Genomic DNA, 24,398 nt, shown 5'->3' with positions numbered 1-24,398 from the left:
CTCTCTCTCTTAAATAAATAACCTTAGAGAAAAAAAAAAGATCAGACTCTAGAAGAGTTCTTGCTACAACAGTAGTTCTTAAAGGGAGTAGGAGTGGGAGATATATAGCAGGAGATATAGCATATTTAATATTTTACCATATTTTTACATTAAAATGTAAAATATGTACAAGCACTACTGTGTGCCAAGCACCGATTAAGGCTTTTCATGGATTACTCCATTTGAACCTCGTTTGTTGGGTGATGCAAGTCTGACGATTAAGGAATTTGTTCCAAGTTCTCATGGCTAATAAGTGGTAGAGATAGGATTCATATTTAGGTAATCTGACTTTAGGTCCTGAACTCTTCTAATCACTACACTATGCTGACGAAGCAAGGTTAAGATTTCTGTATTTCTTAAAATGGAGCATGGATAAATAATATTGAGAAACACTGCCTTACACATTTGATTAAAGGTGTTTATATAAGGCAGATGGAGAGATTTTGTTGTATGTATTCAAATGAAATACAGGTAAAATATATTAGTATTACTATTATTTACCAAAGGGCTTTGTAACATATTAATAACAATGGTTGCCTTGATTCTTTTTATGTTTGTGAAGTTTACTTTGTCTTTTTAATTAGCTAATCATACAAATCCTTTCTCTTGCCTTGAGTCCTCATTATGATATTTTATATTTTTTGTATGATTTTTTTAAAAAAGTTTATTTATTTATTTTGAGAGAGAGAGAGAGGAGAGGAGGGACAGAGAGAGAGAGAGAGAGAGAGAGAGAATCCCAAGCAGGCTCCATGCTGTCAGTGCAGAGCCCCATATGGGGCTTGAATCCACGAACCATGAGATTATAAACTGAGCCAAAATCAAGAGTCAATGCTTAACTGACTGAGCCACCTAGGCACCCCTGTGGTTTTTTAATCTAGTGAAATAGATCCAGTGTCACAAGGTCCAACCACCCCAGATACTAATTTGGCTTTAGAATGTCTTTAAAACCACACTGACAATATTTTAACTCTTGGAAGGAGAGCCTTTGCTTCTTTCTAGTATAATAATATCCACCATGATTTATCTAGTTAAGTTGAATCATATGACAAGATGATTCAGTATTTTAAGAAGTAAGCAGTTCAAAAGCAAAGCAAATTTTATGTTATGTGTATTTTGCCACAATGTAAAACAAACAAAAAAGCAAAGCAAAGTTGAAGTCGGGGAGGGAGGGATAGATTATAAAGTGAGTGGCATGAAGAAACCTGAGAGTGATAGTTATGTTGCTTATCTTAATTTTGATGATTCACAGATGTATAGATATGTTAAAACTCATTAAATTATATACTTTAAATACAGTTTGTTGTGTGTCAATTATACTTCAATAAAGCTGTAAAAATATTGTAGCACACATTACCCCCCCCCCCTTCCTCTCACCCCCCACCCCACCCCCACACACAGAGCAGACTTCTGAGAAATTCCTATAAACATGTTTTTGGACCTGTTAAGTATTTTTCTGTTAAACACTAAAGAATTTTAACTGTAAGTTATGGAAAAGAATTGTTGAAAATATGACATGACATTTATTCCCTTGATTTATTATGGCACCCTTAAAATTCTTTTATATCATGAATGGAAAGTGCCACCTATTTGTAATGTCAGAAGAGGGAAGAACAGAGATTAAAGAGTTTTTTTATTTTTTTATTTTTGAAAGACTGAACTCAAGTGAGTGGGGGGGAGAGAGAGAGAGGGAATGAGAATCTTAAGCAGGCTCTATGCTCAGCTTGGTGTTGGACGTGGAGCTCGATCTCATGACTCTGGAACATTGACCCCAGCCGAAATCAAAAGTGGGGAGGGAGCTCAACCAACTGAGCCACCCAGGTGCCCCAAGAATTCTTTATTGCTTAAGTTGAAAGCTTAGAAAAATCATAGCAAAACTATCTAATAGGGAAGATCTACATATCTGTATAGCTGACAAATTGGACTGCCTCTGAATCAGGCCAATAGCCATGTCAGTTATGTTTGATTGGTCCTGGGGCCTTGTTTACCTTTTAAGTAACTGTGACCTTTTATTCTGTGCAGTTAAGACTGATTTACATCAGTAAGAACTTAAGGGACCCATGCCGTAAGGAGAATGTTCTTGATAGAAGGAAGCAACAGTATTGATGATGAGACAGCTTCTTTTTAAAAGTCTTGGATTTCTGGGGCACCTGGGTGGCTCAGTTGGTTAAGCATTGGACCTCAGCTCAGATCATGATCTGACATGAGTTTGGGTCCGGCATCCGATGTCTGCTCTGAGTGCAGAGCCTGCTTTGGATTCTCTGTCTTCCTCTCTCTCTGCCCCTCCCCTGCTCACTCTCTCTCTCCCAAAAACAAACATAATAAATAAATGAGGAAGGAAGGAAGGAAGGAAGGAAGGAAGGAAGGAAGGAAGGAAGGAAGGAAGGAAGGAAGGAAGGAAGGAAAAACCTTTGAGGAAGGAAGGAAGGAAGGAAGGAAGGAAGGAAGGAAGGAAGGAAGGAAGGAAAAACGGAAGGAAAAACGGAAGGAAAAACCTTGGATTCTGGGAGACAGCCCAATATAGTGGTGAAGACTTGGGAATTAGGCAAGCCTGGATTTAAATCCTGGCTCTCCCATTGGCCAGCTGTGTGATCTGTTGGTTATGTTGCTTAACTTCCCTGATCTTTAGTTTTCTCATTTGTAAGTTGGGGCTAATAATACCTGCATCTCAGGTTGTATGGGTTAAATGAGAATAATGTGTATTAAGTGCCTAGCACAGTGCTTGGCACATAGTAAATATTCAAAAAAAGATAGTCATTATTATGATTGTTGCTGTTATGATCTTCCTTGCAAGATGTTTAGATTACGAGAACATATACTTCTTGGAATATTTGTATCATGTATACTAAATCAAAGAATTAGGAAGGAGAAGGAATATGTTTCTAGAGAATCTGAAAGACATATGAGAGCCTATCTATGTGGAAAATTGCTACAGAACATTTTAAAAATTAAACTTTTTATTTGAAAAGTGTAAAGCCTATAGAAAAGTTGCAAGAATATTAAAATTAACTCCTTTATGCCCCATCTAGTTGCATACATTGATAACATTTTGCCATATTTGCTTTACCTTTTTTTCTATATAACATAGTGTACACAATTTTCTTCTTTCTCCTTCCCACTCCTTCCCTTTCTTCTCCTCCATCCCCTTCCTTTGTTCCCTCCTCCCTCCCTCCCTTCTTTCACCTCCTTTCTATGCCGCTATTGCTGCTGCTGAGGGTAAGTTGCAGAGATCATGACCCTTTTACCCCAAGGTACTTCAGCATTTATCTCCTTAAAACAAGGATAGTCTTTTACATAACATAGTGTAGTTATCAGGAAGTTTATTTTTTTCAATGTTTATTTATTTTTGAGACAGAGAGAGAGAGTGTGCGAGCTGGAGAGGGACAGAGAGAGAGACAGGAGCTGAAGTGAGTTCTATGCTGACAGCAGAGAGCCCAATGTGGGGCCTAAACTCACGAACTCTGAGATCATGACCTGAGCTGAAGTTGGACACTTAGCCGACTGAGCTACGCAGGCGCCCCAGGAAGTTTATTTTAACGTTGATGTGTATTATGATTTGGTACACAGTCCATATTCAGATTTTACTGATTGTCCTAATGACTATCCTTTATAACAATTAATCCTGCAGTCTAGAAATGAAATTTCGTTGTCATTTCTTTGGAATAATCCCTCAGCCTTTCAGTGTGTGTGTGTGTGTGTGTGTGTGTGTGTGTGTGTGTGTGTGTGTGTGACTTTATTATTTATTTTGAGAGAGAGAGAGCGTGCTTGAACTGGGGAGGGGCAGAGAGAGAAAGAATCACAAGCAGTCTCCACATCATCAGTGTGGACCAACGTAGCACTTGAAGTCATGAACCATGAGATCATGACCTGAGTGAAAATCAAGAGTTGTATTCATAACCGACTGAGCCACCCAGGTGCCCTTCATTGTTTTTCATGGTTTACATTTTTTGAAGAGTAACAGGCTTTATGTATGTATGTATGTATGTATGTATTTATATCCATGCTCAGCGTGGAGCCCAACGGGGGGCTCATGGTCTGAGCCAAAATCAAGAGTCTATGTTCAACCAACTAAGCCACCCAGGCACCCCGTAGAATCTTGTTTTGTTTTTTTTTTTTTTTTTTTGAGAGAGAGAGAATGTGTGCGAAAGCACGTGCTGGGGAGGGGCAGAGAGAAAGGGGACAGAGGATCTGAAGCAGGCTGTGTGCTGACTGCAGGGAGCCTGATGCGGGCTCAAACTGTGAGATCTGGTCTGAGCCAAAGTCTGGCACTTAACCCAATTGAGCCACCCAGGCACCCCTACAATGTCTTTTAATTGAGGTTTGTTTGCTCGTTCCTTATAAATCCATTCAGGCTATGAATTTGGGGCAGGTGATGGAGGCATAATTGGTGATGTTAGTTAACTTGGATCACTTGGCTAAGAAAATTTTTCGTTATAAAGTTAACTCTTTTCCCTTTGTAATTAATAAGTAATTTATGAGAATTGCTTCAAAATACTTGGAGATACTTTGAAACTGTCTAAATATCCTGTTCTTTAGCAAATTTCCCTCAGTGGTTCTAGAATCCTAAAGAGCACTTTTTTTATATCATGAACATGTGGTTTTTTCAGCTGAATTAAAGTCTTCTTGAGAAAATAGTTTACTTCCAAAAGTATGTATCTTGTACACAGTAAGTTCCCACTATTAGTGACTACCTGACCTTCAGCTGCCTGACACCAGATTGCTCATTACATTTTTCATGATGGATTTTGTCTACTTACCCTGAGAAGTTAACAGATACTTAAGCAAAAGTCCTGTTGTATGTAAATTAGAAATGGTCACTAATTGCACTGATTAGGTGTTTTTAGTAGGCCTCAGACCAGTGAGATAGGAGTAGGAATACAATCTCTGGATAGTTTCAAACATATGATAACAATAATGAAGAAAAGCTCTGATCATCACCGGAAAACTTGTTAAATGTATGGCACCTTTATTCCATTTTAATTTGCATTCGTGATGAAAGGAAGTTTCTGAGTGGTGTGCATCTTTCACTTTGGACTCTGACATTTTTCATGTCAGCCTAATACTTAGCCATGACTCATGGGTGTCACCTTCACTCTTTAAGAATTAGGTCAGATTTCTCTTAGATCTTGTCATATTGCCACTTGGAATTTAGCTGGAGGAAAGAAAATAAGGCTCAACTGCAGTTGTTTAGATGAACGTCTTATTCAGGAGGGCTAATTAGAGAAAGGTGGAGTAGAATGTCCTCATTCTGTCTGGCATTTTTTAAAAATAGTATTTTATTTGGGGGAGAGTGAAAGTGGGAGAGGGGTAGAGAGAGGAGGACAGAGGATCCAAAGCGGGCTCTGCACTGACAGGCTGACAGCAGCGAGCCTAATACGGGGCTCGAACTCATGAACTGCGAGATCATGACCTGAGCCCAAGTTGGATGCTCAACTAACTGAGCCACCTAGTGCCCCTGGCATTTGTTTTGTTTTGTTTTTTATCTCTGCTCTGAGGATATTTTTTCCACCTTTCACTGTACATATCTTGGGCAGAAATGACAGTTAACCATTAAAGTTCCTCTATCCCCAATTTCTGGCTGATGCCTAAAATTGCATCATTATCAATTAATTTGTGCAAATTATGTTACCCAAGAAAAATGCAGATATCCTTGCAGGGTGTTGGAGAGGTAGCACAAGCCAACATCTAAACATAAACATCAAATATTCAGAGCTGTTCTGTGGTAGCTAGTTGCTAGAAGCTTTCTGCTAAGTGAGAGAGTAATTTATAAGTTTTCACTGGGGGAGGGAGAAGCCAGGGTGAGGTTTTAATAGTTGGCGCTTTGAATAGCTTAAGGTGCTAACTCTGAAAGAGGAAGGGGAAATGGGTATTAGACCAGGAAAAGGAAGGACATTTAAAAGATACAATATACTTACTTTACAATTTTCATAGATAACCCTGATGGAGTGGTCTCTGAAATCTACAGAGCATTAAGAGTTAAGAAATACATGTTTTGTTAAACCAGGAATTGGTGATGGCTGTCTCTTTTAAAAAAAGGCTCTTTTTTTTTCCATCTGCACCAAAGCCATACCTTTCACTTTTCCTTGTGTCTGTCATATCTCCAGGTGTACCAGGGATGTTATTAGGGGAGGGTGGTAAATTCTATGTAACTGACTTTCTCAACAAAGTTATTCCAATCTTCTACATTAAGACAGGATATGAAATTAGCAGTTGGTATACGGGCTGCATTGGTCAGGGTAATAATTTCCAAGGTCAGGTGATTAATTGTGGCCATTGTTCCACAGAGAGGCATTTCAGTGTTTCTACTAGAGCATGTGTTTTGTGAAGCTTTGTTGTTTTTTGCCAGATGCAATTGGCTCATCTTGTGAGATCTGTGCTATGGAATTGATCTTTTGCTCAGTGTATCTGTGTTAACATTTCTGAAATACTTGTGACAGACTTTTTCTCCACTTCAATGAGAAAAAAAACTCTTTTTCACTTTCTATGACCAGTTAAAAGAAGATGGATGCTCAGAGTTCAGCCAAAGTCAACACAAGAAAGAGGAGGAAAGAGGTACCTGGACCCAATGGGGCAACAGAAGAAGATGGAATTTCTTCAAAAATGCCACGCTGTGCAATTGTAAGGAAGAGATATCTTTTTTGAACACTTAACCTGGCAGGGGGATGGTAAACACTGATATAAAATTAATGATATCAGTATGACAAATCTTCTTAAATAATGGAAAGAATGAATAGTAAGTGTGAATAGTATTTTCACAGTTGTTGGAAATGTTCTACTTTCTTATCAAATTGAAGTTCATAGCTAACTTGCAAAAGCTTTACATTGGAACTGGAAAAAGAATGTTAGGAAAATTTGGAAGTTGTTAGTTTATTAAGCTAAAGATTAAATTAAAGTGAATGAAATAGAGAAATTTGAGCTCTAGGCAGTCATCTGATCTTAGTATCATCTCTTAGTGTTTAGTTTTCTGTGTCTTACTTTTTTTCTGCTGTATCATGCCTTCATTCTATTACTGGTTATATCTTAGATGAGAGCCTTTTTCTGTTACTGCCTACTTTATATTCCTTTATCCCTGGGACATTATCTTGTATTTCCTAACCACTGCCAAGCTGTCAATGAAACACCCCATTCCAAACTGCTCATCCTGTCTCAGTTTGGTACCCTTCTTAAAGCTTCCCCTAAAAAACATGTCAATGAACACATATACAATTGAAGTTATTATTGGTATGTAATATTATTATGAAATCCATGTTTTAAAATTCCAGTGAAAGGATTATATATTTCTGTGTTTTCTTTACCTATATTGACTGTTAGCCATTGATCAAACTGCAATTTCCACTGGTTAGTTCTGGAACTTCATGTAGTGCAAAGGGAAAAGCATTTTTACTCTGACACAAATAACATTTGTTCTAAACCAGTACTCTATCTTGATCAATAAAACCAGCTGGACTCCACCAATAGGAGGCTTATGCTTTAGGCCTGATATTGATGATATTGGTAGGGGCAAGTGTATTCCTTTCCTATTGCTGCTTAACGAATTGCCACATATTTAGCGGCCTAAAACAATACAGATATATTGTCTTACAGTTCCGGAGGTTAGAAGTCTTAAATGGATTTTGGAGGACTAATATCAAAGTGTTGATAGAGCTGGAGGTTGTAGGGGAGAATCTGTTTTCTTGTCTTTTCCAGCTTTGAGGGGCTGCCCCCATTGCTTTGCTCATGGTCCCAGCCAGCAGTCACATCACTCTGCTGCTTCTGTCATTTCTTCTTCTTCTTTTTTTTAAAGTTTTATTTATTTATTTTGAGAGAGAGAGAGAGACCTAGCGAGCCCGAGCACAAACCAGGGAGGGGCAGAGAGAGAGAGGGAAAAAGAGAATGCCAAACAGGCTCTGTGCTATCAGTGCTGAGCCCAACGAGGCCTTGATGGGGCTTGATCTCACGAACCATGAGATCATGACCTGATCTGAAATCAAGAGTCAGACACTTAACTGAGCCAACCGGTGCCCCTCATCACATGTCTTTTGATTCTGACTCTCCTACCTGCTTTTTCACTTATAAAGACACTTATGATAGGGTACCTGGGTGGCTCAGTCGGTTGAGTGTCTGACTGTGGCTCAGGTCATGATCTTGTGGTTTGTGAGTTTGAGCCCCACATTGGGCTCTTGTCTGTCAGTGTAGAGAATGTCTCAGATTTTCTGTTTTTCTCTCTCTTTGCCCCTCCTTCTGTCTCTCCAAATTAAATAAACATAAAAAAATTTTTTTAAAGGCCCTTGTAATTACATTGAACATATTTGGATAATCCAGGATAATCACCCTTTCTCAAAATCCTTTAATTTAATCATATCTGCAAAGCCCTTTTTGCCATGTGAGGTAACATAGTCACAGGTTCCAGAGAATAACATGTAGACATGGCTTTAGGAAGCCATTATTCTGTACACCATACTAGGTATACTCAGAAAATGACTCAGCAGTCAACAAAACAGGAGGACATTGTTAATTTCTGAATGTTTCTTAGAGAATTCAGGTTAAGAGGATGATGGTAAGCACCAATTCAGCAATCAGTCTTGGAGGAGGGACAAGGTATAACCATGAGTTGATACTCTTCGCCAAGTCACAAGAGCTAAGAATAGAGCAAAGAAGGCAAGTGGAATGGTAGAATGGGCTCTGAGAAGACTTAAATTTCTCGGTCCTCAGAATTGAGGAATTTCAGTGCTTTAAATTGCTTTGCTTCGTATATTCATGTCACAGATCAATTGAGTGACTTGCTACTTACTCCACATTCCTCTCTAGTACACACTGGCTCTTTAGCATGGGCTAATGGTCAAAGATTCATTCACTCAACAGGCTGTACCAGCCCTAGTGAGGAGTGTCTGCTAAATAAACTTGTCTGCCATTGTACACTTGTACTTTCTATCTCTGATCCCTTTTCAACTTTGTAGTGAAAGCAAACAATATTTTTTTCCTGTTTTTATAATAGGAATCTCTATTGAGATCATAAAACTCACCCGTTTAAACTGCACAATTCAATGATTTTGGGTATATTTAGAATTGTGCAACCATCACCACAACTAATTTTAGAATATTTTATGTATCTAAAATGTGGATACCACATTTTATGTGTCCACACATTAGTTGACATTTGGGTTGAGCAAACAAGATTTTATCACACACAATGTCCAGCATAGCCACTAGGTGCTAAGAGTATAAAAGTAAATAGGACCTTCCCTTTGAGAGATGTGAGCCTAATGGGGAACTCTATAGCTCAGAGCTCAGAAGAATTTTTTTCCTTGCAAGGGTGGAGAGGAATTGGAAGGACCATTTAGTATTAGGTAGCTACATTGGTGGGTCAGGATGAATTAGAAAGAAGAGAGAAAAGAATTGGGGAAAAATGAAGCGATAACTTTATGGCTAGTTTGTTTGTAAGTATAAAGAATGTACTGACTCTTAAATACAGAGAACAAACTGAGGGTTGCTGGAAGGGAGGTGGGTTGGGGGGGCAGTTAAATGAGAGATGGGCATTAAGGAGGGCACTTGTTAGGATGCGCACTGGATGTTATATGTAAGTGATGAATCACTGGGTTCTACTCCTGATACCAATACTACACTGTATGTTAACTAACTTGAATTTAAATAATAAAAAAAAAAGAATTTACTGATACAGATGTTTCTAAAGATACAATAAAAAAGAATCACAAAAATATTTATGAAGAATAAGACATTTAGCCTATATCTGTATTTATCACATGTATGGTTAAGTCACAAATTGGCAACAGTTCTGCTAATGGAGATAGATATCACAACCTCATATATTGAGAACACCTGTGTGCCAGTTACTATACACTGGAGATGCAAAGATGAAAAGATGACCTTGCTCTTAAGAAGCTCACAGACAAATAGGGGAAATAGATAAGTTATTAAGATATAGAATGAAAAGGGCCAAATAGAAGGAAGTTAGAAATACAATGACTGCCTAGATGAACAAACAGATTAACTTTGACCTAGAGGTGGGGACAGTGGTTTTGGAAAAGCTTCACTGAGGAGATTATTTCTGAGCTGAACTTTGAAGAATAAATAGGAATTCAAGAAATGGACAAGAGATAGAATACAAGTTCAAGTGTGATATAATAGTATGTTTAGCAAACCATGAGTAATATTAGAGTTTAAAGTTCAGAAAATAATCTGCAATAGATAAGGCAAGCGACAACCTGATTATGAAGGATCTTGTGTGCTGTGCTAAAGAGTTTGAACTTTACCCTGTGGGCAATGTGATCAGTTTTGTAATTTAGATCATCCTGGTTGCTTTGGAAAAGATGAGCTGAAACAGTAATAGAAACCAGAGAACTAGTTGCGAGATTGTTGTTATGATCCAGGTTGAAGATAATGAGGACTTAAACTAAAATTTTAAGTTTTTAAGAGGTAGAATAGATAATTCTTGGAAATCAGGATGTAAAGGATGAGAGGTGTTAAAGATGACTTCTAGATTTGAGTCTTAGGTAGATTGTGTATATGGGATGCTTCTTAAATAAGAAATACAGAAAGAAGATCTGGTTTAGCAGAAAGATAAGTTTAATTTAATACACGTTCAACTTAAAAGGTCTAGGAAACATCCAAATAGTAGATAGATGAGCTCATTGTTTCCATTCATTGAAATGGCAATAAGAGTCTGAGAAAATTGTTACTTTTCTTTTTCACTTCCTCCTTTCCTTCCTCTCTCCCTCCCTCTCTCCCTCTCCCTCTCCCCTTATCTCCTTCTCCCTTCCTTCTTTTCTTCCTTTTCCTTTCCTTCTTTCCTTCCTCCTTCCTTTCCTATCCCCAGGGAGTGGAATCTCTCAGCTCTGTTCTTTATCCCTTCTTTATCACACTATATGGTATTCCTCTTGACTCCATAGCCTTTCGTCTAGTATTATGGAAATAATTTGGATCTCAGGAACACTTGTTATCATTTGTGCCACATGTTTGAGTAAAAGGGAAATGTTTCTCTGTGTCATTCTGAAAGCTTTTGCTGAAAAATATTTAAGAGTCCTTAGAAGTAGAATCCTGGGAAGCCAGTATCAAATTCTGGTCTTAATCTGAGTTATCTCCATTTCCCTATTTTTTTTTTAAATTTTTAAGTTTATTTGTTTGTTTTGAGAGAGAAAGAGAGAGAGGGCAAGCATGAGTGTGGGAGGGACAGAGAGAGGGAGAGAGAGAATCCCAAGCAGGCTCCACATTGTCAGTGCAGAGCCCGATGCAGGGCTCGAACCCACGAATTGTGAGATCGTGACCTGAGCCAAAATCAGGAGTTGGACGCCCAACCAGCAGAGCCACCCAGGCTCCCCTCCATTTCCCTATTTTAAGGACACCAAAATGTCATCTCTTTGACTGGAATTTTGAGGAATAGTGCATTAATATATGTGAACATAATCAGGAAAAGTTTTTATGAAAGCAATATTGCATTTAGAAGACCATTCATAATTTGGGAGATGATCATTAATAGTCAGAATTTTTAGTTATAATAGTATTAGTTATAATTTGTATAGAATTAGAAACTTCACATAGCATCTAGAAGCTAACCTCTTCGATTAATACAATTTAGTTAATTTTGTTGATGTAATGAAATCCTGTGTTCCATAAAATGGAATTGAAAATGAACTCATGGGGGCGCCTGGGTGGCTCAGTCGATTAAGCCGCCGACTTCGGCTCAGGTCATGATCTCGCGCGCGGTCCGTGAGTTCGAGCCCCGCGTCGGGCTCTGTGCCGACAGCTCAGAGCCTGGAGCCTGTTTCAGATTCTGTGTCTCCCTCTCTCTGACCCTCCCCCATTCATGCTCTGTCTCTCTCTGTCTCAAAAATAAATAAACGTTAAAAAAAAAAATTAAAAAAAAAAAAAGAAAATGAACTCATGTTGTTGATGATGACCTAATTTGTTGAGTGCCACTATATGTAAAAAGTTGTGCTAGTGACTTTGCGTGTGCTATTTTATTTAACTCTCAAGTAACCTTGTGGGGCCAGTATTATCTTCTATTTTATGGAAGATGAAAGCTGTGATATCACAGCTATTAAGTGATAGAGCTGGGATTTAGATCTAAGTTTTTTTAAGTTCTAAATCCATGCTTTTTCATTTATGCTTCACAACCAGATAGTCAAACAACTTGAAAATAATACTATTCTGTAGCATTCCCTTAAGGTTAAAATGAAGGAGGTATGTTTTAGGAGAATATAGGTACAAATACTTAGTCCTACTTTTATAAAGCATCTTCTAGATGCTTTTTTAGAAAGATGTTTTTAAAAATACTATTCATTCTAGCTGGAGACATCTAGAGAGATAAAGATTTTGCTGATCTCTTGTAGTCAAAGAACCTTTGGTTTCACTTCCTATACTTAGGAGGAATTGAAACCCTAGCCAGGAGGGATAGCTGTATTTGCCTTTTGCCTTGGAATGTACACAGTAATCAGAAAAGATTGAAGAAACAGTTGTAAAAGATAGGATACTTTAATGTATATTTTTAAATTAAAATAAAATTCATATAACATAAAATTTACCATTTAAAGCATTTAAAAATTTTTTTAATGTTTATTTATTTTTGGGACAGAGAGAGACAGAGCACGAGCAGGGTAGGGACAGAGAGAGAGAGGGAGACACAGAATCCGGGCTCCAGGCTCTGAGCTGTCAGCACAGGGCCCGACGCGGGGCTCAAACTCATGAACCGCGAGATCATGACCTGAGCCAAAGTTGGATGCTTAACCAACTGAACCACCCAGGCACCCCAGCATTTAAACCATTTTAAAGTGTACAATTCGGGGGTTTTTAGTATATTCACAGTGTTATGCAACCATCACCGCTATCTAATTCCAGAACGTTTTCATCACCACAAAAAGAAACCCCATATCTATTACAATCACTCCCCATCCCCCCAACCTACCCCTAGCAACCCTACTTTCTAACTCCAGGTGTTTGTATATTTTGGACGTTTCATATAAATGGAATCCTCCCAATAGACTTTTGTAGCTGGCTTCTTATATTTAACATACTATTTTCAAGGTCCAGCTAGGTGGTAACATGTATTAATACTGCATTCCTTTTTATAGGTGAATAATATTGCATGTGGACATACTGTTTTGTTTATCCATTAATGAATTGATGGACATTTGGATTGTTTACACTTTTTGGCTATTGTGAATAATGCTGTTATTAATATTATTTGTGTACAGGTTTTAAAAAAAAAATGTGTCTCCAGGGGCACCTGGCTGGCTTAGTCAGTAGTGCATGAAATGCTCGATCTTGAGGTTGTGAGTTCAAGTCCCACGTTGGGTGTAAAGCCTACTTAAAAAATAATAATAAATTTTAAAAATCTGTGTTTTCATTCTCTTCGTTACATACCCATGGGTATAATTTCTGGATCATATGGTATTATATGTTTAACATTTTAAAGAACGGTTTTCCAAAGTTGAGCACCAATTTACATTCACAGCAGCAGTGTATGTAGGTTCGTTTCTCCACATTCTTGCCATCACTGTTAACGCCTGTCTTTTTTGCTCATAGCCATCCTGGTGGGTGTGAAGTAGTATCATTGTGGTTTTGATTTGCGTTTCCATGATGACTAATGTTGTTGAGCATCTTTCCATGTGGTTTTTTTTTTGTTTTTGTTTTTTGTTTTTTTTTTTTTGGCAATTACTATACCTTCTTTGGAGAAATGTCTAGATCCCTTTGCCTCCTTAACTCTTCACTGCCCCCTTCTGCCTCCCTTCAATTCATCATGGCCTAACCCTAGATCTTTCAGTTTCTGATAATTCTTTGTTTCTCTTCCTGGACTGTTAACTTGGCCTTCTATAGATTAATGTTGCTAGCTTGATCTGGACTTAATGTAGTGCCCAGTATTTGCTGATGCTCTGGTATATTTCCCACAGCAGCTAGTCCACATATTTTCTGCTTTCCTCAAGCTTTCAGTCTCATTCCAACCTCTCTGTTTTTAATGGTAATTTCATGTCTTCTTACTATACTGAGAAAATTGAGGGCATCGGTTATAAATTTGTACATCTTTCCTCCTTTACATATAACATTGGCCTTTTATCACCTTCCTTTCTTCTGCTTTTAGAAAAGTGTGATCATTCTTATTTCTAGGACTAATACCTTCCCCCATCCTGTCCTTTGAAACCATTCCCTGCTATTTCTCTAGACTCTTTCTTCCTGTTATCTATTTTATTCCTTCTCCAGTATTTTCCATCTCTTTGAATCCTTTTCCTCTGTCTTGGACATGCCCAGATCTCCTTAACTTAAAAAAAAACAAATAAAAACAACAACAACCCCCTCCACCCCAAACCTGCCACCTGTCTTTCTGTCCCCTTTAGATACCTTGCAGTTTTTCTCATTTCCGTTTATGAGTACACATATCTAGTGAGAAATTATTACTAATCTATTTCCTTTTCTTCTAATTTTCTTTTTTTTCATTCTTTAATGTTAATTTTATTAAAAATTTTTAAAATATTTGTTATTTATTTTTGAGAGAGAGAGAGACAGAGTACGAGCAGGGGAGGGGCAGAGAGAGAGGGAGACACAGAACTTGGAACAGGCTCCAGGCTCTGAGCTGTCAACACAGCCCGATGTGGGGCTCCAACTCACAAGCTGTGAGATCATGACCTGAGCGGAAGTCTGACAACCAGTCGAGTCACCCAGGTGCCCCTTCTTCTAATTTTCTTAAAGGCACTGGTGTCCTCACTTTCATTAATATTCTAAAAGGTCTCTAATGATCATTTGAATCACCATGCTCAAAGACTTCTCTCACTTCTCATTTTCTTTGATCTCAACTCCTTTTTTAAAAACTTCTCCATTCCTGCCACTAGTAGTACAATCTAATTTTCTTCAGTTCTAAAACTCTAAAATGCCTCTTTTTCTCAAGTGACAATATTTTTTCTTTTTACCATGTCCTACCTATTCTTTCTTCACAAAATCTGCCACCCTTTCTACTCCCACTGCAACATTTATGGGAAAATCTGTAAGTCCATTTTCTTCTCCCTGTAATAACCTCAGAACTGATCTCTTTCTAAGTATGCAAATAACCAGTGGTGTTCTAGTAAACTGGCTTACTGGGGAAAAACCCTCTGATATGTAGCACTTGCTGATTTCTGTGGCTAATAAGTTCAGATTACCAATGATTTAATAAATGGCCCACATAATCCCTGAATTTTTAACAACCAGCTTCTGTACACCATTGATAATAACTTTCAGAGACACAATAAAGCTCATCTTTTATCTACATGTACTATTGTTAATAAACATAATTTTTTCTATTTGTTTGATGTATTTTTGCCTGTTTTTATGTATAAATATATACATAAACTTTATTGAGATGTAATTCACATACCATTATAATTCACATGCCCATTTAAAATGTGCAATCCAGTGGTTTTTAGACTATACAGAGTTGTGCATCCATTATCATATCTATTTTAGAACATTTTCATCACCCCAGAGAGAAACCTGGTACCCATTATCAGTCACTCTCCATTTCTCCCTAACCCTCCAAGCCCAGTATAACCACTAATTTACTTTCTGTGTATAAGTTTTCCTATTCTAGATATTACATATAAATGGAATCATACAATAAGTGGTCTTTTGTGACTGCCTTCTTTCATATAGCATAATGTTTTCAAGATTTCAAGATCCATATTGTAGCATGTATCAGTACTGCATTCCTTTTTATGGCCAAATATCATTTGTTTCTAGAGATATAACTTAACATACAATAGAGTGCACAAATCTTAAGTGTACAGCTCAATAAATTTTTACATATGTATACCTGTCTTCCCAGAAGACTCTCATATCCCTGCTCATCAGTATCCACTTTCCCCAATTTCCTCTTTTTCCTCTGGCTTCTATTCATCATAGATTTAGCTTTGCCTGTTTTTTTTTTACCTTTATATAGATGGAATCATAGAGTATATTATTTTGTGAATAGCATATGCTTTTAGAAACACACTACTGTTAAGCAACTCATTTGAATACTGACTTTTAGAAGATAAATTGTCTTATCTAATCTGTAGAGAAATCTCTCTTAACTACAGAAAACTGTATATTTGTGTCTTTGGTCTATTCTTATCTCTTTTATAAAATGTTCTTAAAGGGGCATCTGCGTGGCTCAGCATGAGCCTGTTTGGGATTCTCAGTCTCTCCTTCTCTCTCTCTGACCCTTCCCTGCTCTCTCTGTCTCTCTCAAAATAAAACACTAAACAAAAACAAACAAACAAAAAAAAAAGTTCTTAAAAAGGATAACATTCATATGCACACGTCTCCTAAAAATGGGTGTTTTCACTTATCTTTATTATAGCTTTAGCATATCTTAACTAAGCTTATATAAGTGATTTTATTTTTTTATATTAAAAATTTTAATGTTTATTTTTGAAAGAGAGAGAGAGACAGAGACAGAGTGTGAGCAGGGGAGGGATAGAGAGAGAGGGAGACACAGAATCTGAAGCAGGCTCCAGGCTCTGAGCTGTCAGCATAGAGCCCGACATGGGTCTTGAACTCACAAACTGTGAGATTATGACCTGAGCCTAAGTTGGACACTTAACTGACTGAACCACCCTGGTGCCCCATATAAGGGATTTTAAAAAGAAGTATGTTTTAATTTTAAAATGTAATCTTAAAAATCTGTCCTTATCTGAAAGCAAATCAAAGTGATGTTTTCCCAGTCCCTGGATTCAGACCAATCATGATGCGATTTGTTTAGAATTTAAAATTCTAAGTGAACATCACTATAACCCACAGAAATTAAAAGAGTTATAAGGGAATGTAATGAACAATTAAATGCCAAAAAAAGTTGACAATTTAAATGAAATAGACATTGCTAGAAAGAGACAAATTGCCAAAACTGACCCAAAATTAAATAGAGAATCTGAATGACGTATCCCAAGTTAAAAAATAAAAATAAAAAAATTAGTCTTTAAAAATCTTCCCACAATGATAAGTCCAGACCCAGATGCTTCATTGGTGAATTCTTTCAAACATTTAAGGAAGTAATAGCTTTCTATTCTGAATAAATGGTTTCAGAAAATAGAGGAAAAGAAAATACTTTCTATCCCCTTTTGCGAAGCCAAACATCAAAGCCAGGCAAAAAAAAGCACAAGAAAAGATAACTATCGTTCAAAATTTCTCACAAGCTTAGATGCAAAAATCTGTAACAATATATTAACAAATTAAATCCAGGAATATTTAAAAAGATTTACATAACATGACCAAGAGGGATTTCACTCAGGAATGCAAGATTGGTTTAGCATCCTAAAATCAATTAATCTAATACACTATAAGTAACAAGAGACAAAAACAGAATGTGCATGTTTCAGTAATACAGAAAAAGCATATGACAAAACCCAACACCTATTATAAAAGCTCTAAACAAATTGCAAAAATAAGGGCGGTTCCTCAGCTGATAAAGGCATCTACAAAACATCTAGGGTTAACATAATATTTAGTGGTGAAAGATTGGATGCTTCACCCCTAAGATTGGAAAAAAGGCAAAGATCTTTGTCCTTGTTACTTCTATTCAGCATTGTGCTAGAGATTCTAACTAAGGCAACAAGGGATAATAAAAGGAAATTAAAGGCATCCAAATTGGAAAGGAGTAAGTAAAACTGTCTTGAGTCATAGATTACATGATCTCAAATGTAGAAAATCCTCAGGAATCTACCAAAGTGCTAGAACTAATCATTGAGTTTAGCAAATTCACAAGACATTAGATCAATATACAAAAATCATCTGAAATTACACACAGACACACATTTGCACATATAAATCAACTTGCATTTTTATATACCAGTAAGGAACAATCCAAAAATACAGTGAAGAAAAACAATTCCCTTCATAATAGCATCAAATAGAATAAAATACTTATGAAACAATTTAACAAAAGCTTTTAAGTAGTAGAGTTAAGTTAACTCTGTAGAGGAAAGAGAATTCCTGCATTCTTATTTTAGCTTTGCTTCTGAGTAATTGCATATAACTGATATAATTTATTTGAACCTTGTTTTCCTCATCTGTAAATTGAGGATACTGACTGTTGTACTACTTGCCTCACAGGGCTGTTATGAGCATTAGAACATATTTAAAGTTGGGGAGCCTGGGTGGCTCAGTCGATTAAGCATCCAACTTCAGCTCAGGTCATGATCTTGCGGTCTGTGGGTTTGAGCCCTGCATCGGGCTCTGTGTTGACAACTCAGAGCTTGGAGCCTGCTTCAGATTCTGTGTCTCCCTCTCTCTCTGCCCCTCCCCTGCTCACGCACTCTCTCTCTCAAAAATTAATAAACATTAAAAAAATTTTTAAAAATATTTACAATGTAAAGCATTATACAGAGACAATCATACTTAATAAAGCATTCAGGAGCTGTTTGCCTTCGCAGTCCCTTAGTTGAAGTGGTAGAAAAATGCACAATAGAAGCTTGGCAATTTCATCACATAGAATAGAGTTGGGTGTTCTGCCATGTGATGGAGGAGCCATCATTCTGGACCCAGTTAGTTGGGACTATGCTTAGTTTCCCAGCCACCTCGCTCAATATTATCCTGAAATCACCAGCAAGATATTTATCTTTCTTTTTTTTTTAATTTTTTTTTATGTTTTATTTTTTATATTTAAGAGAGAGAGAGCAGGGGAGGGGCAGAGAGATGGAGACAGAATCTGAAGCAGGCTCTAGGCTCCAAGCTAACGCCCCATGAGGGGCTTGAACTCTCGAGCAGTGAGATCGTGACCTGAGCCAAAGTTGGACACTAACCAACTGAGTCACCCAAGCGCCCCAAGATATTTATCTTTCATATCATGATTTAGCAATTTACCTCTTTGGTAAAAGGTTGCGACTTTCACCTGTCATTTTGGAATGCCTTTTTTTGTGTGTTATGAGGTTTTAGGAGGAATTTAATCACCAGCATATTGAATAACTGATTGTTCTTTAAAGCTGCCATTTTTTGAGTATTTCAGTCTATACCATTGAATTTAACTTTCTTTTCCTTCACTTTCTTCACTATCTTAAGGGCTTACAGCAGCCAGCTCCTTTTTCTGATGAAATTGAAGTAGACTTTAGTAAGCCCTATGTCAGGGTAACTATGGAAGAAGCCAGCAGAGGAACTCCTTGTAAGTAAATGCTTAATTATTTTGTTGTTTTACTCTGTTTTTAGCATTCAGTTGTATTTATCAAATATGCACCTACTTTTCTATATTCTTTCCTCAGTTTACCTATAAACTGGGTATAAAAAGGGTAGTTGGGAGAGGGTTTCCTCCTATCTCCCAGCTGTTTTATTTGGGAGTATAACTGCATTCCATAAGATTTCATTTTTTCTTATCATTTTAAGCTTGTTTCCTAGGATGTTGTTACAGCTGTGAGATATAGTGGTACATACTTGCTTCGTGGGCTGTTGTCACAACTATGAGGTATAGTAGAACAGTGACAATAGGATATTAGCCTGAGCTGGATTATAACCTTGTCTGTTTTTACAGAGGTCTGAATACTATGTCAAGCTGTCACATTTTTAATAGCCTTCAGAATTGTCCCCCAGATCTCCCTTTCTATAAGTTAATACCCTTGCTAGACACCGCTGAATGTTAGAGGATAAAATATCCTAAGTGGGGAGATGCTTATCACTTAACTTTATCTTTACTGATACAATCTTTTAGGTTTTTTTAAAAACTCACTTTATTATTTTTAAACCCTATACTCTTTTATTTGTATGCTGAGTTTACATCATTAAGTAGCAATTTTTGACTACGTATTAAAGCTATTAATATGTGTTCTAAATACTCTTCCTGTTTTGGACAAGTGGTTTTAGAGATTTTTGTTTTTAATTTGAGTTATTTCATTTATTTGTTTGTTTATTTTTGAGAGAGAGAGGGTGCAAGTGAGCAAGGGGCAATAGAGGGAGAGAGAGAATCCCACAAGGGGCAGAGAGAGCAAGAGAGAGAGTGAGAAGCGGGGCTCACTTGAAACGGGGCTCATGCTTACCCCAAGTGGGGCTCGTGCTCACCTGAGGTGGGGCTTGATCTCACCCAATGTGGGACTCAAACTCAGGAACTGTGAGATCATGACCTGAGCTGAAGTCAGATGCTTAACCAGCTGAGCCACCCAGGTGGCCCAGTTTTAGGGATTATTTTAAAGAGAAGCTTCCTTGGGTATTTGTTAGAAATACAAAGTCATATAGGCAGCTGTCCTTACTTCTCTGTAAATTCTCCAATTCTTTTTTTCAATCCTTTTTTGGTTCTTTCCGTTACTATGGTAAGTGTTCTGTCTACTCTGTAAATGTGGGCCTAGACTCAAACCCAGGTAAACACTAAGGAATAAGAGGCAGTTACAGCCACAAATGTATACATTTCCAATATGTAGAAGATATTTGTGGTTACTTCTTAATAGTGTTAGTATATTTGTTCTCTGTTGTAATGGAGGAGTAGCAAAATATGAATAGATATAGATGCTGGACAGTTCCAGGGCAGGGAGCCCAGTACTCCTTAGCTAAATCATGGCTATATGAAACATAGTTTTTGAGTCCTCAGAATTCCAGATAATGCTTTTTTTTTTTTCAAAAGTGTTTGTATATGTCTCATGTTGATCACAGCCCTTCTGATTCATGATGTGGCATTTTAGGCTTGGTTTCCCTTGAGTAATAAGCAGGTTGATGGGGCAGGGTAAAATGACAACAAGGAAAAACAGGGTATGTGTAACAAGGCATAGTGGTGTCAGATCAGAGTTCGAAATGCCATCAAACAGTTCAAGGATCATGTTCAGATGTAATAGTAGAGCATGTTGAAGGCAAGAACTTTTCATGTGCTCTCTAATAACACACATTCAGAATGTAGTACCTCACATTACCCAGCTTGTTGTTAGTCTACCCACAAATCATTTGTGGTCAATAAAATGTGTGTGTACTTGAAGCTTATAATTCACATGCACTAATTTTTAACAATTTTAGAATTAATTCATAGAATTTTATAAGTCATTTTTGAGATCATCTACTTTATCGTCTCATTATATACATGAAGAAATTAAATTAAAGTCCATAGAAACTAAGAAGTGAAAGGTCCCCTGTAGTAAAACCAATAATTAGTGATAGAATTGAAACCAAAACCTAAGTTTTTCCATCTTCATGTTCTTTTTACCCTGGAGTGGTGCTGCTCTTTGTAGACATTAGTTATAAATAATAGAAGGCCATCGGCAAACTGATTGCATTTTAGGTGGAACAGATAGTCACACATTTGCTTATAAAGTTTGCTGGTCTAGTTTGATCTCCAGTATTTCTCCTATATCTGATTCTGCCTGTTCAGTTTTATGTTAAATAACCAAGGGACTATTCATGCCAGTATTGGACAAGGAGTAAGCCAGGGGGTCATCCTTCCCTCCACCATGTTTTCATTAGGGAGGTTAAGGACTCCCTTAAGAAAGGAGTTGGTAATAATCTAGGAGAAAACTCACTACCCAGAGAAAAAAACAAATATAGCTTGAGAGAAGATTATTCCTTTAGGAAGATGAAAGAAAAAAATCAGCAATGTGTTTTCTAGGAGAAAGGAAAAGAAGTCAAAGTTGGAAGGGCAACAGAATCTGTTAGAAACAAAATGTTTTGGGGATAGGTATTTGAGAGAGTATATTAAAAGACACAATAAATTGAAAGCCACGTTTGTTCTGCATAAGGAGAACATATATTTATTTAGTGCAAAGACTATAATTTATATTAAAAACCAGGACCATTTTGAAAGTGAAAGGGGGTTGCTCTTATTAATATGCTGAAACAACAGATGTAAATCAGATGGTTTGGTTATCCTGGCCAGTAGCCACTTGGGAAAAGAATGGGTAACTTGTACTTAGTCCTCAGATTTTCTCATTAACAGTGATCTTTCTGGCCATTTGCTTACTATACCCGCCCAGGTTTGCCAAAGACTTAGGGGTAAGTCATAGGGAATTGAGAGGCCGGGTGGCTGAGAAAACACTGAAGAGGGCAAGGAGCACATCTGGAGTTGGTCCGAGAAGGGGTTTGGTGGTGACTTGGCCTTATATGGGATGATTAACCCTGACAAATAGCCCGTTGATCAACAGTATTTGGTACTACTTCCACCATCCTGGAAATGTGTTTATGGCGCTAAATCCCCCTCATCTCACTTTGCCCTTGTTGTATGCTAATGTCAAAGAAACAATAACAAAGTATTCTTAATCTTTGTGTTCTATCCTTTGTCTTTTAGGATCAAAAAAAATGAGATCATAGCCACTCTGGACTTGTTTAGGAAAGATGGATTTCTAAGATGTAGAAGAAAGATTATGCTCCTCAGGTTTTGTTGTGTTTTGCTTTGTTTTATAGATGAGGAAACTGAGTGTTAAAGAGGTTAAGATTATAGAGGAAGGAGGCTGGTCGTTAAGTTTGAGCTATAAGCTTTTTGACTCTTAAATCCATTATGTTGTTTTTCATTGTATTGGTGTATCTATTTTATTTAAAAATTTTATTTCCTGTATTACAAACCAATACATTTCCATAGCCTAACATTTACAAAATACATTAAGGGTATAGAGTGAAAAGTCTTCCTATTATCACTATCTCACAGCCACCCAGTATCTCTCCCTTCCACCCTTAGTAGGTGTATCATAGTATGTTCAGTCTTCCATTGAAATTTAAGTTGTTTCCAAACTTTTACTATTACAAACTATGCTGCAGTGAACACCATGCATATTTACAAATACATGTATGAAATAAATTACTAGAATTGGAATAGCTGGGGTAAAGGGTGTAAGCATTTCTGTGTCTTTTGACAGATATTATCTAATTACCCTTCTTAAAAGTTGTACCAGTGTATATTTCTAACACCAGTATATGATTTCTCAGTTTAAATGTTTATTTATTTTTGAGGAGGGGGGAGGGGCAGGGAGAGAGAGGGAAACACAGAATCCAAAGCAGGCTCCAGGCTCCAGGCTGTCCATGCAGAGCCCAAAGTAGGACTCAAATACACAAACTGTGAAATCATGACCTGAGCTGAAGTCTGATGCTTAACTGACTGAGCCACCCAGGCATTCTCTATTATTTCTTAGTTTAAAAGCTACTTGTTTAAAGTTTAAAGCCACCTGGGTGGCTTAGTCAGTTAAGCAGCCAACTCTTGATTTTGGCTCAGGTCATGATCTCATGGTCATGAGGTTGAGCCCTGTGTCAGACTCTGCACTGAGTGTTGAGCCTATGTGGGATTCTCTCTTCCCTTCTCCTTCTGACCCTCCCCTGATTGTGTGCATTCTCTCTCTCTCAAAATAAATAAATGATATTTTTAAAAAGGCTACTTATTTATGGATAAACCTATCTGGAAAGAAAAGTCCATAAACCTCCTGGCAACCAATTTCCTCCCCCTTGATTTGTTGTTCTCAAGACAAGGGTGTTGTATCTTACGCCTACCTTCAGTATGGTATATCTGATGAGACTTTGGCCCTTCTTTCCCAGACGATGTAGCTGCTCCTACTGTTATTTGCTACTGCTGCAGTGAAATAACTCTTCTTTTAATTACATATAGGAATATATTACTAGGACTTTTTAGATTTATTATTTGAAGTATGATGAACCATTATGTCAATTCCATTCTCAGTGTGTTTGTTAGGCTTTGGAATTAGTCTTGTACTCAAAGAGATCATTTCCTGGCTTTTCTTTCATAGTCCACCACCACTGAAAATAAATTGACAATCTGTTGTCTATCATTTTCACCAATGGAAAGAAGAGGAAAAGCTCTAATATAAAGTCCTATAATATTTATATTTGACTTTCAAATACTTAGTATATCACCCTCTACTGAGAAAGTATAACATGCTCACTGTCAAGGAGAAATACTTGAAGGAATCCTATCTGTTATCACAGAGCAGGTGCTGAAGGTGAATTTGGGACTGAGAAGCAGTAAGTTGATAACTGGTACTTAACCTTCCCTTTTTCTCAGTCTCACCTCTTTGGATCACTCCTTACTCACTGGGCAATCAGAGAGAAGTTTATTTTCATAGCAAAGCTTAGTTATTAGTAATCAAGGCAGCCTGAAAATGAGAGAGCAAGCAGCCAGAGTATACCTTAGTTATACTCTATTTAAACATGACTGAGATTTAAACATAAGCTGAAGGTGAGGATTTTAAAATTTAGGACACATATGTTATGTAACTCTTCCCATTTACTTCTAAAATAACTTTAAGAAAAAGCAATCATGATATCCAGTTACATGAGCAGTTTGGTGAAATCAGGGTAACAGAGTCAATGGATGTGATGTCAAAAGGGTCTTTGTAGCCAAGGAAGTCTGATGTTATTCCTCACAACCCTAGTCTACCCCTAAATTAGGGTGAATGTTCAGAAAACAAGAAAGGGGCATGCAAGGGTGGAAACACAGTGCCATTTCCACTTGTCAAATATGAGAT

General features: G+C 37.3%; 1 protein-coding gene across 3 annotated transcripts in view; it reads left to right on the top strand.

Annotated features, from left to right (window-relative positions):
- PCYT1A (phosphate cytidylyltransferase 1A, choline) overlaps nt 1-24,398 on the top strand; it is a 46,723-nt gene that overhangs the window by 10,899 nt on the left and 11,426 nt on the right. For 2 of the 3 annotated variants that reach the window (XM_015085754.3, XM_053221017.1), the window contains exons 2-3: nt 6,528-6,654; nt 19,030-19,129. In XM_015085754.3, coding sequence (XP_014941240.1) covers nt 6,538-6,654; nt 19,030-19,129 — 217 coding nt within the window. In that variant the 5' untranslated portion in view covers nt 6,528-6,537. The remainder of the gene's footprint in view (nt 1-6,527; nt 6,655-19,029; nt 19,130-24,398) is intronic. The other variant, XM_053221018.1, reaches the window with a different exon arrangement.

Source organism: Acinonyx jubatus, chromosome C2, assembly GCF_027475565.1.
Source record: "Acinonyx jubatus isolate Ajub_Pintada_27869175 chromosome C2, VMU_Ajub_asm_v1.0, whole genome shotgun sequence".
Taxonomy (NCBI): domain Eukaryota; kingdom Metazoa; phylum Chordata; class Mammalia; order Carnivora; family Felidae; genus Acinonyx; species Acinonyx jubatus.
Note: the sequence above shows the minus strand (reverse complement) of the source record. Positions and strands in the feature narration are given on the sequence as shown.